At 38.1% G+C, this 17,837-nt stretch overlaps 1 protein-coding gene across 2 annotated transcripts; it reads right to left on the reverse strand.

Annotated features, from left to right (window-relative positions):
- Positions 1–73: 73 nt before the first annotated feature.
- LOC306904643 (uridine-cytidine kinase-like 1) lies at positions 74–17,826 on the reverse strand. Of its 2 annotated transcripts, none has more exons than XM_079474649.1 (15): positions 17,653–17,826; positions 16,457–16,653; positions 13,860–13,966; positions 12,685–12,855; positions 11,585–11,656; positions 9,185–9,374; positions 8,832–8,893; positions 6,215–6,234; positions 4,542–4,640; positions 4,100–4,193; positions 3,840–3,902; positions 3,296–3,418; positions 2,198–2,305; positions 1,638–1,794; positions 74–1,452 (listed from the first exon to the last, which is right to left on the reverse strand). In XM_079474649.1, exons 1-15 carry the CDS (start codon positions 17,769–17,771, stop codon positions 1,376–1,378), a joined length of 1,659 nt encoding a protein of 552 aa, XP_079330775.1. In that variant the 5' UTR covers positions 17,772–17,826; the 3' UTR covers positions 74–1,375. The 2 variants fall into 2 exon arrangements, with proteins under 2 accessions (XP_079330775.1, XP_079330776.1); XM_079474650.1 differs by lacking the exon at positions 6,215–6,234 and adding an exon at positions 6,819–6,835 and having other exon boundaries at positions 82–1,452.
- Positions 17,827–17,837: the final 11 nt, after the last annotated feature.

A 17,837-nucleotide genomic window follows, 5' to 3' on the forward strand; every position in this document is an offset into this window, starting at 1 on the left:
ATGGACACGCGATTAAACTCTTACGTCACGCAAATTTAAATGTTAATTAAGATGTTTTTGTTAGATGAATTTAGTCAGAATCAGCCTCAATATATTTTATTGAGATTTTTACACAAATATCCTCAACATAACTGGAATATTCCAGTGCTGGAGGTCAGACTGGAACTTGTGTTTGTAAACCGACAAGTATAGTCATAAACATTAACACAGTGTGCATCTCTATGGTGAGAGAGATAATACATATAACCAAGCCATTCTACATAAAAACAAAAGACATTACATGGAGGGCCCCGAGACAAATTATTTCAAAATTACATTTTGCAAAATAGTACCAAAAAGACAAATACTTTTTTCTATTTAATTCAATTAAATAAGTAAAGCATATTGACACATTTTCCATACAAAGACCCAACAAAGGCAACAAAACAACTGTGCCTTAAGATGACATGTAACAGTGGACTCTCTCTGTTTTGGTTCAGATGTTAATAACAGCCCTCCAAAAATGTCCACCAATAACTGTTCTTACACTTTTGTCAATGCAGATCTACCATTGCCTCCAATTAACTAGGTACCAGGCAAACCAATGAAAAATAAATACATATTATCTACACTTTCAAATTCAGGTTTATAACCCGGACAATGGGTGCGAAGCAAAAACTATTACCCTGATTTTGTTCCCCTGTGCTACTGTAATGCATTATGAAAACTTAAATAAATATTTATCCTTTGGACTCGTATCAAGAAAAGTCCCTTGTTAAATTTGAGATATTTTCACACATGCACAAACACGAACACCGATGTATTGATTGGCAGCTATCGTCTGTTTGAGCTAATACACCGATCAATATTAAAAAAAGATTGGCACTTGTCATCTGTATGAACAAATTCACCAATCAATTGAAAAAAAATATACAAATGAATGTACAGTATAACAAACAGTAGATATATTGTGTATGGGCTACTATAAAGCTAGTAATATTCTGCACCTTAATCAAAGATGCATCAATATAGTCAGGACAAAATTAGGCAGATTTTGTTTTTCAGAAATACTGTATACTAACATGGTATGACAATTTGGTCAACCAGTGTAAATGCACGTGTATATACTGTACTATTGGAAAAATAGTACTACTCTAATAATATGCCATAGAAAAATGGTGGAGTGCCTCTTCAGCATCTCGACTCAAACTTAACACTAGCATTGCTGTTCAGTCACGTGGGCACTTTGAATAAAAAAGCTTTGATTTCTGACCGCCAAAAGGAGGCTAAGGCGTATGACTATACAGGGCAGAGCGATGGGTCCACAATGGGATGAGATTAAGTGCTTAAATATTCCCTCCTCTGATGCATGCAGATACAGGGTCGCTCAGCGAGTTTAGTAGTCCATCCCCTCATCACTTTCATAGCAGTCTGAAGGAGCATCAGTTCCGAAGAAACGGTCGCCAAAATTACCTGGAAAACAACATATCTGGATTAGGATACATTCATAAATAGGATCCAAAAGAAAATATAAACAGATTTAAACTAGGATACAAAATTAGAGGATAAAAAAACAGGTCAGATTTCATTGCCCTTCTCAATATAATCACATTACGGTCATTTTATTGGCTTATTAAACAGCATAGTGGAGGACCCACCAATCCCTGGAATGATGTGAAACTCATCGTTGACTTTCTTGTCCACAGCAGTGGTGATGATGCGCACTTTGGGAAAGGCGTAGGCCACCGAATGGACGCCCATCTCCGCCATGAGCAGAGAAAGCAGGAAGATCTTGTCCTCCTGGACATCGTGATCCTAGAAGCAGATTTAAGCTTAAAGTTAAAATGATACCGAGCATTGCCACTAACTGAAATTTATGGAGAAAATACTATACAAAATAAAAACACTATCATTGAGCCCGAGGGGCCTGTTATCTAATCACAAAAATGCTAGTTATATAAGGGGATTGTGGTTCAAACGGTTATCTATTCACTCCTCTGGTCATGTTGATAACATGGAACAGACAGACACACTTGCAAAACTCAATTCTTTATGTCCGGCGTGAACTTTGCACCCAGAAAAAAATGTGTCTTTGAAATCACTTTGTTGCATAAAACCAAAGTTATTTATACTGAAACAAATCCGTCATAATGGAAAAAAAGAGACTTTGTAAATGACAAAGCGGTCATGATATTATCATATGTGCCATTAAACTTACAAGTAAAACTCTGACAGCCATGAGCGCTGCTGCCCCTGTTGACACTGTGCTGTCCATCAGTATGACATAGTCTTCACTGATGTCCTTGGGCAGACGCAGATAATGAAGCTGAGGAAGATCATAATAAGACACATTTATAGACTACAGGCACCGTGCTGAACTCCTAAAGTAAGAACAGATACAAAAAAGCTGGAGGCCTTTAAGAGATGTTATGGGTAAAGATGTTAGCCTTGTTACATATATGCATCCAACTATGGGGAAAAATGTAAGTTATAATATTGTCGAAGTACTTTTAATACATTTTCTGTTCTTATGGTTTAACAATAAAAGCAGTCCTAGTACATGTAAAGTTTCTGTGGAACACAAAAGAAGATATTTTGAGAAATGTTTGAGTGGTTTTGTGCCCATACAATGGAAGTCAACGGGTGCCATAGTCTTTTGAGGATATGTTCTTCAACATTTCTTTTGTGTTCTGCAGAAGAAAGTCATACGGGTTTGAAAGGACATGCGGTCGAGTAAATGCAGAAATAATTTTGGTGAACTGTTAGTGATATGAAATGTCTAGTAACCGAAGAATGTGAGTAACCGAGCAGATCATGCCCCCCATTTACAGCCAAAGTACGGAAAATAAATAGTATGGGTGTCAATGGGGGATGAGATCTGCTCGGTTACTGACGTTACAAATATCTTCCTTTGTGTTTAGCAAAACAAAGAAATGTATACAGGTTTAGAACGATCTGATGATGTAAATTATGGTTGAACTATCCCTTTTAAGTATCTCTGATACATAAATGCTATAGTGTACCAAACGTTTAGTACAGCTAGAGGGAGCTATACACCATATGTTTACCTTCAACAATGTGTCTTCATAAATATAGTCTCACATGCTATTTGTCATCCAAAAAACAGGCTTAAATGGCAAATCTGCCAACGTCAGCAATAAAAAGCAGACCATGACCTGTAGAACAATTAATCTAACACATCGTCCTACAAAGTCTGAGAACACAAGGACACAAGATAACATGAACATTCTGATCACAGATTGTTTATAGATGTGTCCGAGTGCCGGCAGCTGGATGGGTGGAGAGAAGGTGATACCTCTGGCTCTCCCGTGTCGTGATTGGTCTGGATGAGGATCTTTCCGAGTCGGATGTCCTTACAAACTGCCATCAAGGCCTGTTCCATGGTCTCTCCTGCCCGCAGAATGGACACGCCAGTGATCTATCAAAAACACACACAAGCGCACATGGCCATGGCGCATGCAGACAGATATCAAGCCTTATAAAAAAGGCATATGATGTGCAAATCCACAGTAAAATACTATTTAAATTTGACTTCTGTGTTTAGTTAAATTACTGCAATAGGATCAAGCAACCAGACACAATAATTTCCTTCTATCATTTGAGAGGAAATTGTAAATGGTGCCTGCTCATTGATTAAACCGGTTTTACAGCCCACCAGGCAAAAAACAAAACAAACAGTCCAATCAATTAGAGAGGTACGCTTGTCTTCAACAAGTCATGTGATTCGCGGATAAGTTCTATGCCAAAGTTGATCCTTATTACCAAAAAAAGCAGTAATAGTCAATAGTTAAGATTGCTTGCCATTGCTATTTCCAAAAAGCATGAAAATATCAACAAACCCTTTTCCCACTCAGCCTCTTTCCTTCATATACAGTTCCTTGTGGAGTTTCAATCGACACCGGCTGAAAAGACAAGAGGAAACCAGAATGATAAAATACATAAAAACAGACTTGCTTCGCTTCACGTCGTAAAATCTTAATTCGCCCTCGACCGCTCTACCTGACACTCATATGTATTGCTGTATTACGCGGCCACTATCCAGAGCTCGTAACAGCGGGAGTAAAAGTTTGTGGCTGGTCATTAATGACGGTCCACTCACCTTCAGTGGCAGGAAGGACAGGGCGTGTTCTATAAGGAGCCTCATTAATCTCTTGGAATAGAAAATAAATTCATCCCGACTGGTTTCTTTATTCCTGGGGGCAAAGGACACAGTCAGTTATATGGAAGAGAAATTATGAGTTTTTTGAAGGAGGGAACGGTATTGTAAACAGTAAGCACAGGTCTGAGAGGTGAGATAAAGAGAAGAAACGGTTATTAGTTTATTTTAATCTCCCAACTACTATACACATGACGCAGAATATACAAATACAATTCGAGATTCAGTCGGCTTGCTCAAGAATAACTCTGTAATAAATCATGTAGCTAAGGTTTCATGGACGTGTCCGGAGAAGAAAACATGTTAACTATATGTACGGAGAGTTATGACAAAAAACCTATTTCTATATAGTTCCTACAGGTGTGCAAAAATACGAAGCTTGTACCTGATAATCGTGTGCATTCCTCTAACTTGTGGGGTGCTCTCCATAACGCTCAGGGTCTTGGGTAGAGGTTGACCCTGATGAGCTGACGCCAGTGCAGATCTATGTGGCACACATGTTTGACATTTAAACATTTCCTTACGCTTGAGTTGGACAAGAGCAAGTAAATACACCATGTAACAACCCATACTTGTCGTAACAGGAAAAGAGACAAATGCAATTGGATTTGACTTTTTCCTATGTACGAATATGGGTTAAATAGACAATGTTAGCTTGAAGTGTTATGGTAGCAGATCCACGCAGGGACAAAGCCTGTTCACGTCACAAGTCTGAATTTTTTGTAAAAATACATTCCAATAAACAGAAAACATGGTCTGGTAAACTTAGCTATAGCTAGTGTTGCTCGATTATGACAAATCTATGATCACTATTTTTAAACACGACTTTGAATGCAAAGTCAATTAATGGATTCAACTCAACATAGAAGAACTACTGAAGAAACAAGACATGGTTCTATGTTGGTTCTGTGTTTTATAAAGTAGAAAACCATACAGGTGCTTAACAGGTTCTTATACGGAAGCGGTGAACCTCTGAAGAACCACTGAAGCACCAAGATATAGTGCTATATAGTACTTTAAGTGGTTTCCCTATGATGACAAGCCAAGAAAAACTATTAGTGCTATTTAGCACCATTTTCTTAGATAAAATGATGTATGAATGCAAATGTTCAATTTAACAAGTTTGCTATTAATGGATCAGACTTGGTGTGAAGAGGCCTTTAAATTAAGAGGACAATAGGACCATATTGGCTTGCCAAAAACAATGATACACAAGAATTCAGTATACTAATATTAAGAATGAATAGTGTAAACTTCAAGATGGCATTGTGTGCAGCAGCACATAATAATCCAAATAAATCACTAACATGTAAAATTTAACTACTGCAAGAGTATTGGCAAACCTCATCCCACAAACCCTACATCCATGCAGAAAGACAGCTTACACCATCTCCTAACTAGGCAATCAAAAGGGTGACAAAAACAGCCAAACATGAGAAGTGGGACTTTAGAGCAAATGAAATTGCATGAGCCACCCACCATTTACATTACAGGACCCTTAAAGGGACAGTTCACCCAAAAAGAAAAAATTGTTTACTCAACATTGTTTATTTAGTCAACCTTGTGTTGTTCCACATCTGTATAAATTACTTTGTTTTAATGAACACAGAGAAAGATATTTGGAAGAATGCTTGGAAAAAAAGTTCTTGGCCACCATTGACTACCATAGTAGGAAAAATTGCTTTGTACTGTTGAACACAAAAATACATTTTGAAGAATGTAGGAAAGCAAACGGTTCTGGGGCACTTTTGACTGCCATTGTATGTTTTCCTGCTATTGTAGTAAATATTGGCCAAGAACCAAGTAAATTTCACTTTTGGGTGATTTTTTCCTTTAAGACTACATCTGTACCTAGTTAGGAGACATCATAAAACCTATAAGGGAAATTTTAACTGCCTGTTCTGAATATGAGTTAAAGTTATATGCTTAAAGAAAAATTTATTAAAAAGCACTCGTTACTAGTGAATTAACAAAACAAGTTTATCAAATGAGAACAGATTGCAGAAAAAGAAATAAAACGAAGCGTAAAGGAAAGAGGATGCAAGAATTTATCCTCACATATCCCAGCGGAGTTTCCTCTGCAGAAGGTAATAAATGTTCATTGGGACACAATGATGACGAGACGGAGAAAAGAGAGAAAGAGAGAAAACAACATGACCTGATTAAAGTCGATACAGACCAGAAACCGCAGTAAGACAGACAGGCAACATTTTGCTTGGGTTTGGATTATGTCAATGGTTTTGCACTCTGAGGTGCCAAAAATTGTATATATAATGATAATAACTAAATGTACATTATTGTCTTTTAAGAGTTGTAAAACCACTGAAATAGCCCCAGACCCATGTTAGCAACAGCCATCAGAAGAAAACACAGTGAAGACAAAGACAAAAGCACAAAGTTCGACCATGGTGATGTTTTTCAGTAAAACGGTTTCAGAAATCTTATATTTTTTTTTAACACCTGATACCTTTAGATTTCTCATTTCTAAATTACATTTCGTTTCAAGTTGTTTATATCAAACACCGAAACCAGACGACACTTAACACTTTTGTCTTCAACTGCACATCTGCAGGTTTGTGGGAAAAAAGGAGACAGATGAAGGACAGGATTGAAAGAATGTAGGAGAAATAGATGAGACAGAATGGGCAAATAGCAGCCGTACCTCACTGTGATTTCACGCTGGGATGGTTAGAGCAATCGGTCGAGGGTTTAGCGAGTATTTCATTACAAACACGCACGGGAGGAGAATAATATAAGAAAAGAAAAACAAACAAACTCATGAAATGAGATATCCACTGAGAGAAGCCATTCCAAACAGTTACCCAGCCCTCTCCATGGTATACCGGCAAAATATTAAACGTAGGAAAATATCAAACATGTTCCCCATTATAATTGAAGGCCTCTCTTATCTCCAACAATTCAAAATAAAAATGCTACAGGCTGTGATTTAGCAGTCTTTATCAGCACATTCATCGTCACTGCGTGACTGTGGAATCATGGGACGCCTCATATACCACATAGACAGACACTACATTTTACAAAGCTTTGGAGTTTATCCATTTACTTTTATAACTGCGGCAAAACTTGATGCTGCTTTTAAAAAAGATATTATACAGAGCTGTCTCAAGATCTTAAGTATTAATTGGACTGAAAACTTTAACCGTGACCTCTACACGATGACAAACCCTGATGTGTCTCTACGAGTATGATATCTTCGGCAGAGTAGTACATGGCTCATTAGTCTGACAGATCCATTATTCCTCACTATGATCAATCAAGTGACGACACGAAATGCATTTACCATCTCGAGATATATTATGATGACATTTCAACCGTTTTTGAACCATCTCTGTGCCACATGTTAAGGCATGAACGTATGCTGAGTGACGGGGCTGTCATGAGCATCAATGCTTATGTTTTTTGTATCTATATGGATGCTCGCTTTTTCTGATCCCAAATGGCATCCATGTATAAAACACGTCTCTAGTTTTCTGATCGATGTGTTATTACACAGAAAGAGAATTTGACTTATTACAATAAAGTAGTACTTCTCTATAAAAATTCATGATAATTTACTAACCCACATGTCATACAAGCCGTCCGTGTGTTTATTTCTTCTGTCGAAAACAAATTGAGGCTTTTGATGTAAGCTGTCTAGGGTTCTTATCCATATAATGCACTTAAACGGGGGGCAGTTGGTTAAGGTTCAAAATTCAGTTTCATTGATGCTACAAAATACTCTACAACGACACCAGCCGATGAATAGGGATCCGTTGTTTTTTTTCCCCCCGAGCGGGTTATAATAGGTGTTAAAATATTTCGAGGTTTTGTTAACCACAGACCTTATTTCAGGCAATTTCCCAGTAACCCATTCAAAACAATCCATAGATTTCGGGGCGATAGATCCGGAAGTCCTACTCACTTCAGGGGTTTGCATAAAAATGTGGCTCCCTGTAAGGGTGTTGTCTAGCAAAACGTTTAGTCATTTTCCAAGGATTTATTTTGTACTTTTTATGAATATTTACCCTTACCCTTATTTTTGGTTTTAACATATCTAGTGCAACAAAAAGCCACCAAGTTTCATACCATCCTATTAAGTAAAAAATATTGGGGGGGGGTCAAAAGTGACTAAAGACTACCAGAGGGTTAAGGAAGTAAAAGAGGTTCCACATACTCTGTATTTCTTTTTTTGTGCAAGTAATTTTTTAGGGGCTTTTTGCCTTTATTTTTTGATAGGACCGTGTCAACACGCACGCGAGTGGTGTTTGCAAAGTGAGAAAAGATCATAGAAACCATTATAGTCATATTGCATCGGGCCAAATCCAGTGGCAAAGATTCTAGTCATTTGTTGCACCGCATCGTGCATATTTAAGTCACACTTACTACGATTTATTAAAAACTTCAGTTTAACATTGATCAAAATGTGAAGGTTTTGCTTACTTAAACCAGGAACCTCTTTAACTCAAAAGTGAGTTGCCTTTTTTGAGTATTTCCAACTTAGCCGGGTTTACAGTGTACCATGGTATGTGCTTCAATTGCAAACACATGCAATATTTGTGAGTGTATCAGGAGCATGTGGATAACAACATGCATGTTGGTCATTCTCAGCAATTCATTGCGCAAAGACCTTCTAGACGCTTTTATTTAATATCATGAACATATTTTCGCCACCTACCTTTTCAAGCTGACTGTGGACGTGCTGAACAATCAGATCCAAAGCTACAAAGTTCTCACCACCTGGAGAAACAATGGATTTTGATCATTCATTCATTTTGACAATTCCATGAATTAAATGATTTTTTCTTAAATAAATATTGCACCCAAAAAATTATGTAATTATTTATTTGTTCAAAACACGTATATGACTCTTTCTTCTGGGAAACACAAATAAAGATGGTTTTGTGTCCATACAAGACATTCAATAGTGCCAATGTTTGGTTCTTCAAAGCATCTTCTTTTGTGTTCTGCAGAAAAAGCAAGTCATTATGTTATAAAAGATTATGTAATGGTTTAGAGAACTACACCTACCTCTTGGAACCACAATATCTGCAACCTGCACAGTGGGCTCGATGTACTGCTCAAACGCTGGCTTGACAAACTTGTTGTACTGTTTAATGACGCCTGCAATGTCGCGTCCGCGCACTGTAATGTCCCTTTTCAGTCGCCTGACTAGCCGGATGTCAGAGTCCGTGTCCACAAACACCTTCATGTCTAGCAGCTGAATGATGTAAAGCCAAAATCACATGTCATATGGGTGCAGGGATGCGTCTGGATGTGGGCTAGGCTCAGTATTTATCAGAATAATGGCTATTACATTATATACAGAAAGGTCACTGTAAAGTTTCTCTATGGCAAGAGTCGCATAACAGTTTCTCAAACAGAAAAACAAACAACAGTTTAGCATCAACATGATAATAAATAAATGATAATATTCACATTTTGAAGTGCAGATTTTTTTTATGTTGAAACTGAACATAAAGATGAAACCTTGGTAACCTGGTACAATGAACACCTGACATCAGTATAGATAACTCTACAGGGTCTGTCTGAAAACATTTTAAAGCAAACGCGTCAGTTCACTTAGTAATAAATACAGTCAGTAAAAACAAAGTCAAGATCAATTACTGCAATGAAGTGCAGCAGGAAAGCAACAAGCCAAGACATGCATACTGCCAGAAATGACACAGTCACTGCAAACGGATATTATTTAATGACCCGACAAGACAAACCGAAAGCATTAAATCTTCGAGTAACGATAAACAATCCAATACTTTTTAATAGCAGTGCCGACACTCTGAGGCGTAACTCACAAGACTTTGTGTGCAGGAGTACGAGAAACGTGTATGAATGGGTTGAAAGGTCACGTGTATATCAACTTTAAAGGACAGAGAGCTGTTCATCATCCTTTCTAAACCAACATATCAGAAAAGGGAAAGTACAGCTGTAAACGTTTGCCGTATTCACGAACACTGCCACAAGAAAAACGTTAAAAACCGAGCCATTCGTTAGGTGACGTTTGTCATCCCGCGTCACCTCTGCTGCATTCCCCTCGTAAATCATTTTGGGCCGAACTGCGTTGCCAATACGAACACAATAGCTCCTATTTTAATTCGTATGGATTTCTGCGCGGGGAAGGATCGAAACCCGGCAATGGGAGCCGTCAACGGCAGCGGAGATAAACACCACCTGCTCGCTTCCTCCTGCCGGTCCTCACCTTCAGCATCAAAGAAAGAGGAATGAGTCACCTACATTGTGTAAGGAAAACGACAAAATGTTGCAGAGAACAACAAGGAAGTGTAAACGCGGGACAGTTAGCAGATTTCTTTGTCGCCTGATTGGTGTGGGCAAGATTCAATCGGTCCAGGCTTCAGAAAGTGGCTTTTATACGTCTATTCTTTATCCAGAGCTGCTGATGTTTTTTCAGATGATGGAAGCGAAGACTAGAACTCATTATGCACTAACCATTAACCCTGATCGTGAGAATGTAGAGCTGTTGAAACACACAAAGACTACAGAGCAGAGAGGAAATCTCATCTACTGGCTGTGGTTGTGGGAATGAGATCCATTAGTCAAAGGAAAGAGAAATAGACGGTTAAACTGGTGACGGCAACTGGTTGAATTAAACTTAAAGCGTAAAATATGAACTACTGTATGTGTGCAGATGGACATCAACTAAGACGCCCAAGAAACAAATGCTGTAAAAGCTATCATTGTGATATTTCATTGCATTAAGTCATTTTCATGGCTTGCATCTTATTGTAAAGAGATGCCGGATTACAAATGTTTACAAGAACAGTATCAACAATAAAAATAGGAAAATTAATAAAATAAATGATCAGAATAAAAACAATGTTTTCTAAACTGATCAATACTTTAATCATGTTACCGAGATGTGCTTTCAACACAACCATTTAACCATTAAAACTATTAAATAACACTCAATGACCATAGAATGCTTTTTAATTTAATTTTTCATTTAGCACTAACAAAAAAAATCTTATTCAAAGTCTCATGTATACCACTCTTCATAAGACTATACATTCAAAAGCAGTGCAACCTAATGGATAACAGAAATGCCTTTTATAATCTTCCCATGATTCCCTCTCTCTCACCTCATACAGATCTTTGTATCATCACTCTGCATATATCACTTTCCTCTGGGACATTAATACCCCTCTCTCCCTCTCTTATCATTACACACCTATCTGTTCTCATTTGACCTCATCTTTAACTACGACCCCATTCATCTCTCTGTGTTTTATAACCAGACCCCCATCACGCTCAATATTTCAGTCTATGAAGTTTGAATTTTTCTTCTTCTCTTTTTATCTTCCCCCGAAAGTCCTTCGTGAGATCACAAACCGCAGTAAACGGTGATGTTTGAGACTTATCTAATGTCCACCGTGACAAGATTAATATGAGACTTACCTTTAAAAGCTCTTTGTTGGCAAAGGCCAAAATTCCCTCGAAAATCACAACATTTGCCCCGTAAACTGTTTTCTGCAAAGTGCAAACAATACAAAATAATGTTATACAAACTGGACTGCAAAAATGTAACTGATACATTACATTTTCCCCAATGCGTTATTAAATATGCAACGTAAATGGAATTAAATGCCGACAGACATAAAATAGATATAACACACATATATACTAATGACCTGTTAGCCAACCAGCAAGCTTTCTTCAAAGATCTTTTGCTAAACCTTTACAAACTGTTATTTCATGCCCATCCAACCATACACTCGTTGACTCATATATGATGTTAACAAACTCAGTCTGGAGTGAATGTATTGAGAGACTGAGAGTGTTCAGCGACGCGTTCACTCCATGCTCTTCTGCTTCAGAACAGGAGAACCCTGATGGTGTCACGATCCCATTAAAACAGTCCCACAAGCGTGGCTTGTCGTCAATGGCTATTCGGTCTCTGTATTGACCAGCACATGTCTGAGATCTTCAATTATACAATCATTAACAGTCCGACCCCTATAAATACTGAATCACGAATACACCTCACATTTTAGTCATGCAATCCCATAACAATCATAAACACGTTTAAATTTACAGCAGCACTGCGGTTACTGCGACCGCTTTCTTTCAGGCATGAAATTGCAGGTTGCAGCTGCGGCGGTATAAATGCAATTCTTAATGAATTCATGACATGACAATGATGAGCAAGCAAGATCTGTTATCTATCATTTTAGAGAATTGTCAGAGCTTGTGCTTTTGAATTCTCTTACAGAAGAGTGAGGATGGAATTGCTGTTGTGTTAAAATACAGTATATAGGTGATTCAGAAGAAGCTGTTTTATTGGGATTGTACCCTAACCAGGTTTAGACGTACATTAAAAAATGTTTGCAGTTTCTGGAATATTGAACGATGCTGAGTGTAATTGTTATTGCAATGTTCCTTTGTCACACCATGAAACAGCCTATTTTACAAATATGATAAATATCTGTAACGCGCACACACACACAGATTCACACCAGCCAGCCAAACACATAGCATACACACATGCGCACACTTACCCACTCCTTACGACGGTTGTGGGTTGTAAAGTCATAAACTGGCACTTTGATGCTCTTGCCCTTCTTAAGTTTCCGTAACACAGTAACCAGCAGCTCGAAATCAAAAGCATCGGGATGATCAAAGTTGTACTCGTTCTTAGCCGCCAACTCCTGCTCCTCTTTATTCAAAACCTGCAAGGCCACAACAACAAAATAATAGTCAAATCACCACCAACATGATACAATCTGCATTTTTTTAAAATATCGGTGCAGTGTTATATTGCTAGTTTTTATTTTTGTATCAACGAATTATCGCATCCAGAATAAAAGTCTGTGTTTACAAAATATATGTCTGTGCACTGCGCATGCTAATTTTGTATTTATTTACATTTAGTCATTTAGCAGACTCTTTTATATAAAGCTACTTTCAATTGAGGTTAACAAAACGAGTATAAAATGTTAACAACATAAGAACAAAACAAAAAGCATAAGTGCAATAAAACGCTTATAAAATGTGTGTGTGTTAATAAAATGTTTATACACATACATTCATATTAAGAAGATATTTGAAGAAAAAATGTAAATGCGTAAATTGAAATATAATTTAAAAAGATAAATAAATATAATTATAGACATGCCAAAATTTCCTAAATATACACATGCATGTCTCTAAAATACAAAATAAATATGCACAGTGCACAGACATGCGTTATTATTAATCTGGCTGCAGTTATTCATTGAACGGCCCTAAAATGAAGAAAATAACTCAGTTTAGGAAATACAAGCTGGATTCAATCTCCTTCCTTTTATCTAATCTTAGAAACACTATCACTGCAAACTAGACATCCCGGCTTTCACAAATTCAGGCAATCTCGTGCCATATTCACACAGACGTCCCCCCACGGAGAGAACACAACTGACTGACTGAAGCACTTAATTAGAGCACTAATAAGCCGGAGGATATGTCATTAAATCAAATAAGGATTCATGACTACAGCTTACAGCCTTTAAACACATCCAACGAAGCCATGAGCAAATGATATCAACGCTTCAATGGTTTCAACGAATGAAGAACTTCCATTTGAAGCGGTTTAATGGCAAAGGCGTCTGGAAGTGTCACTAGAAGAAACACCATTGGCATGTTGGATTCGATGACACATTCCACACTAGTGTGTTTGGTTGTTTAAATCGATTACCTTGTAGAAAGAGTCCATGGATAGCAGAACAACCCAAGGAACATCTAGAGCCTCTATGATTTTATTGGCCACAGTGGTTTTCCCAGAGGCACTACCTCCACACAGACCTGCAGAACACACCAGAAGCAAACATGTTAACAAACTGCTGCTTGTTTCAAGCACAAGTGAGGAAACACCTTTTCTTTTACATCAATGCTGGTCGGCCTAGGCTTGTTTATAGCATGCTGAGAAACAGGTAGAACATGTTTCATGATTGACTTATTTTATAAGTGTCACAGCTACTGTTAAAATGTTGATTTCTGGGTGCCTACATGTAGTTTATGCACGTCCCTAATCATTAATATTTGTTTGAGGGACTTTTTACCCAACGATTAAAACTCGTAAAAGAAGATATTTTTAAGAACGTTGGTAACCCAACAACACTGGCCCCCCCATTGACTTTCATTGCATAGACCAGGGGTGTCAAACATACGGCCCGCGGGCCGTATCCGGCCCGATAAGGCGTCCAATACGGCCCGAGGGAAGATTTGAAAAATAATACAAATATGAAATAAAAGTTTATTATTATTTTAATTAATTTAAAGTTTATTAATACAATCAGGTTTTCGCTGCCATATTATGTTTTGTTTTATTAAATTTTTTATTTTATCATTGATCATTTAATTGGGCTTCTGCCGGAACCCCTAACAAGCATGCGCATTCTAAAGCGCCGCCTACATTTCGAAAACAAAGTCGGCTAAGTTGTGCGGCAAGGACTAGTGATTTTAAAATGTCCAAATAAAGAAAACTGACGGAAGAAGACGTATTTCTTCTGTGAGTTCAACGGTAGGCCGGTATGTTTAATCTGCTCACAAGCCGTGGCTGTGCAAAACGAGTAGAATATTAAACGGCACTATGAGATATACGTAGAGAAATATGATAAATACACTGGACAACTTCGAAAAGTCAATAATTTGAAGCTGTAACGCTATTTGATTGCCAACGAAATCGCAGCGGGATCAAAGCTGTTTTCAGAGGGAGAATTCATCAAGAATCGGTAATGAACATTAACAAGTCCAACCTGCGCTCTCGACTCACAAACAGACAGCTAAATGACATCATGAGATTGATGTGGTTGAAGAAAAGAGATGTCAGGAATTAAAATCATAATGCAGATGCGATCTAGATCTTTTGTTGTTAAAGGAAATTTCTAGTATATATTTAATGTTCATATCCAAAGTGAAGTTGTAGGCCTACTACTGTACTAATTGTTAAATATGTTAAGGCAGTTTTTCCTATTAGTGAATTATATTGTATAGCTTGTATGGTTCATATTTAATGTGACCGTCTGTACACAAATAGAGTCTGTTGCATTTTTGTCATTACTAGTTTAAAAAGTATCTGACAAAAAATATTCATATTCAAAGGAAAGGGTTTTGATTGCCTTTACCTAAACAAAATAGTTTTTTCAAAGAGGAATAAGAGTGTTATTGAACATTTCTGAGGATTTATTAAATGCACCTTTTACAGAACAGTATGTCTTTCTAGTTTTTTTTTGCTAATTCATTTGTAATTTGGTGCAATATGGTTTAAAAAAGGTGATTCGGCCCGCACATTGTCACTTTTCTCTACATCCGGCCCTTACCCTAAAATGAGTTTGACACCCCTGGCATAGACAGTTTAGACACAAACCACTAAAACATTTCTCAAAATGTCTTCGTTGTGTTCCAGAGAGGAAAGAATCTTATACAGGTTATGAATGACTTTCAAATAAATATATATGGTATTGGTTGAACTACGCATTTAGGCTAAAAGAAATAAAACATAGACAAGTCTACTATGCTGACCCACACATTTTGGATACTAAAGTTTTAGACAGATCCCCAGTATAAAGGGTCATAAAGAAAGAGATCCGATATAAAATGAGATATAACACCAGCGGGAATTACAAAAAGCCTGATGCTGTTGTGTAGACTAAAGTATATATAACTGCCCCCTCGCATCTCCCTGTATCTCTGACCTATGTTAAGAGAAGATCATTCCACATGAATGGGTGTGTTTGTTTTGTTCTCAAAGCGAGCGACCGGGCAATGACAGCCACACTGGACCTTTTTTAACAGGAATAATTGACTGGAGCACATCCAAGTGTGAAATTGTAACCCGCGCGACAGTCCCTCTGTGAGTAATGGACTGCATGCTAATAACCTCACAGCTCGGCTCCGGGAACGCTCGCGTCAGACTCACAGACTGAAACTATAGTGTACTCCTTTGGGCTTGAAACACGATGGGTTTGTCCTCTGAGGAAGTTTCACAAAAAAATTGAAACCATACTTTTAGATTTCCTTCATTTTATCTTTTAAGTCTCAAACTACGGGCAAACGATATCAAAGTTCTTCTAAATGGAACAAAGATTTGGACAGAAGAGTTCATGTGTAGCCCATTCGTGCATTTTTATAATTTACGGTGAAATCTAGTCCAACACTATTGACCAAACAGAAAGTTCAACCCCAAACTCAAGCACAAACTCACCTTTTTCTGAAGCAACAATACCAACCAAAGCCAAAAATAAACCAATAGCAAGAATAAGGTCAAAATAATTTAACGCATAGATATCATACCTATGACAAAAGCTTCTTTAAAGGTGGTCCCAGTAACGTTATACCAGGGTGGACGTCCCGCTGTGTATATTGTCCTTTTATTTGTCCTCAGAAGCGGAGGCTCCGTTTTGCACTGGCTGGTGCTCCGTTTCCGTGGTGACAAGGACGGGGTGAGGGGACATGTATCTCTCATCAGGCCATCGAGAGAATCCTCGCTACTGCAATGAATTTAAAAGAACACTTTTTTGTGAAAGACAATACATTGTGCCTTCGAAAAAAATTAAGATTTGATTTAACATCCTTTCACAGATATTGAAGTTCGCAAACAGACATTCGTACATTACACAATCATTGTTGGAGTGTCCACACTGCCATCAGATATGCCTTTAAAATCATAAACAACTCCATCTGACCTGAGCAACGCAAAGCCATCCAGCACTGTTTCACAGAGAGCTCAAAGGGAATCCATGTCTTTATAAACCCCTCACAAATAGCTGCTCACATGATCACTTCTGTTAGTGCGGAAGAGGGACTAGAGACCTTTCTCCGGATCCTGTCCAGGAAACCACACGTATGCTCAGCTGAACCTGGAGCTTCATTTGAGTAAGGCTCTCATCATATGGACAGGGACTGGACACTCACCGGTGCTAATAGAGGACTGTAGTTTGTTATTGTGAAAGCTGAAACAACAAAAGGGCTGCGTCCAGATGTGTGATCCAGGATGTTTGCTTTGTTCAGGCTTACACAGATGAATTGCAAAACAAATAGAGATGATGTGGCTTAGCCTTAGCCATGTGATGGGCCAACTAAATCTGAGCAATTGAAATGCATGTGAATGTTACAATGTAAATTTCTTCTTTAAAAATAATCGCAATAGATTTACTACACAAATACTAGAGTAGAAACCATCACAGAAATGGTATTTTGTAATGGTTTTAATGGTAAGCAGGTTTATAATACAATTTGTATTGAAAACCATTATTATTTGTATTGTTTTAAACAGGGTTGTACGTTACAGCAGATACGCCATCGTCGACGTTCAATTCTATTCTTCCTGTTTTGCATATTGCAGATATAATCGGACATAAGAAGCACATCAGAACATGCTGCACTGTTGCTGCTAGCTAAACTGACACTGAGTTTTTAAGCCAAACGACTATCCGGTATCGGACAAGACTGTGCGTCAACCGAGCGTATTCCACACCCGATCCACTCACCTGTCTGATCTGGACATGGACTGGTCGTCCTCATCTCCCTCTTCTTTCTGCTGCACCTCACCATCAGTTTGGCTCATTGTCATCGCCATGTTTCGTGCCGCGAGCGTGCGAAGACGCATGTCCGGAAGTGCGTTTGCGTGACGCGTGGCGGCGCTGGAGACGCGTAGTGCTTTCACAGGTATGCT

Source organism: Barbatula barbatula (assembly GCF_947034865.1).
Source record: "Barbatula barbatula genome assembly, chromosome: 15".
Taxonomy (NCBI): Eukaryota; Metazoa; Chordata; class Actinopteri; order Cypriniformes; family Nemacheilidae; genus Barbatula; species Barbatula barbatula.

What these genes read in the sequence shown, in the direction of transcription:
- LOC306904643 (XM_079474649.1), bottom strand. Translation starts at nt 17,771, where the DNA reads ATGCGTCTTCGCACGCTCGCGGCACGAAACATGGCGATGACAATGAGC. An exon ending in AGATATTGTGGTTCCAAGAG is followed by an intron (nt 8,894 to 9,184) that starts GTAGGTGTAGTT and finishes TTGTTTCTCCAG; the next exon opens with GTGGTGAGAACTTTGTAGCT. An exon ending in ACGACACGGGAGAGCCAGAG is followed by an intron (nt 2,306 to 3,295) that starts GTATCACCTTCT and finishes GATCTTCCTCAG; the next exon opens with CTTCATTATCTGCGTCTGCC.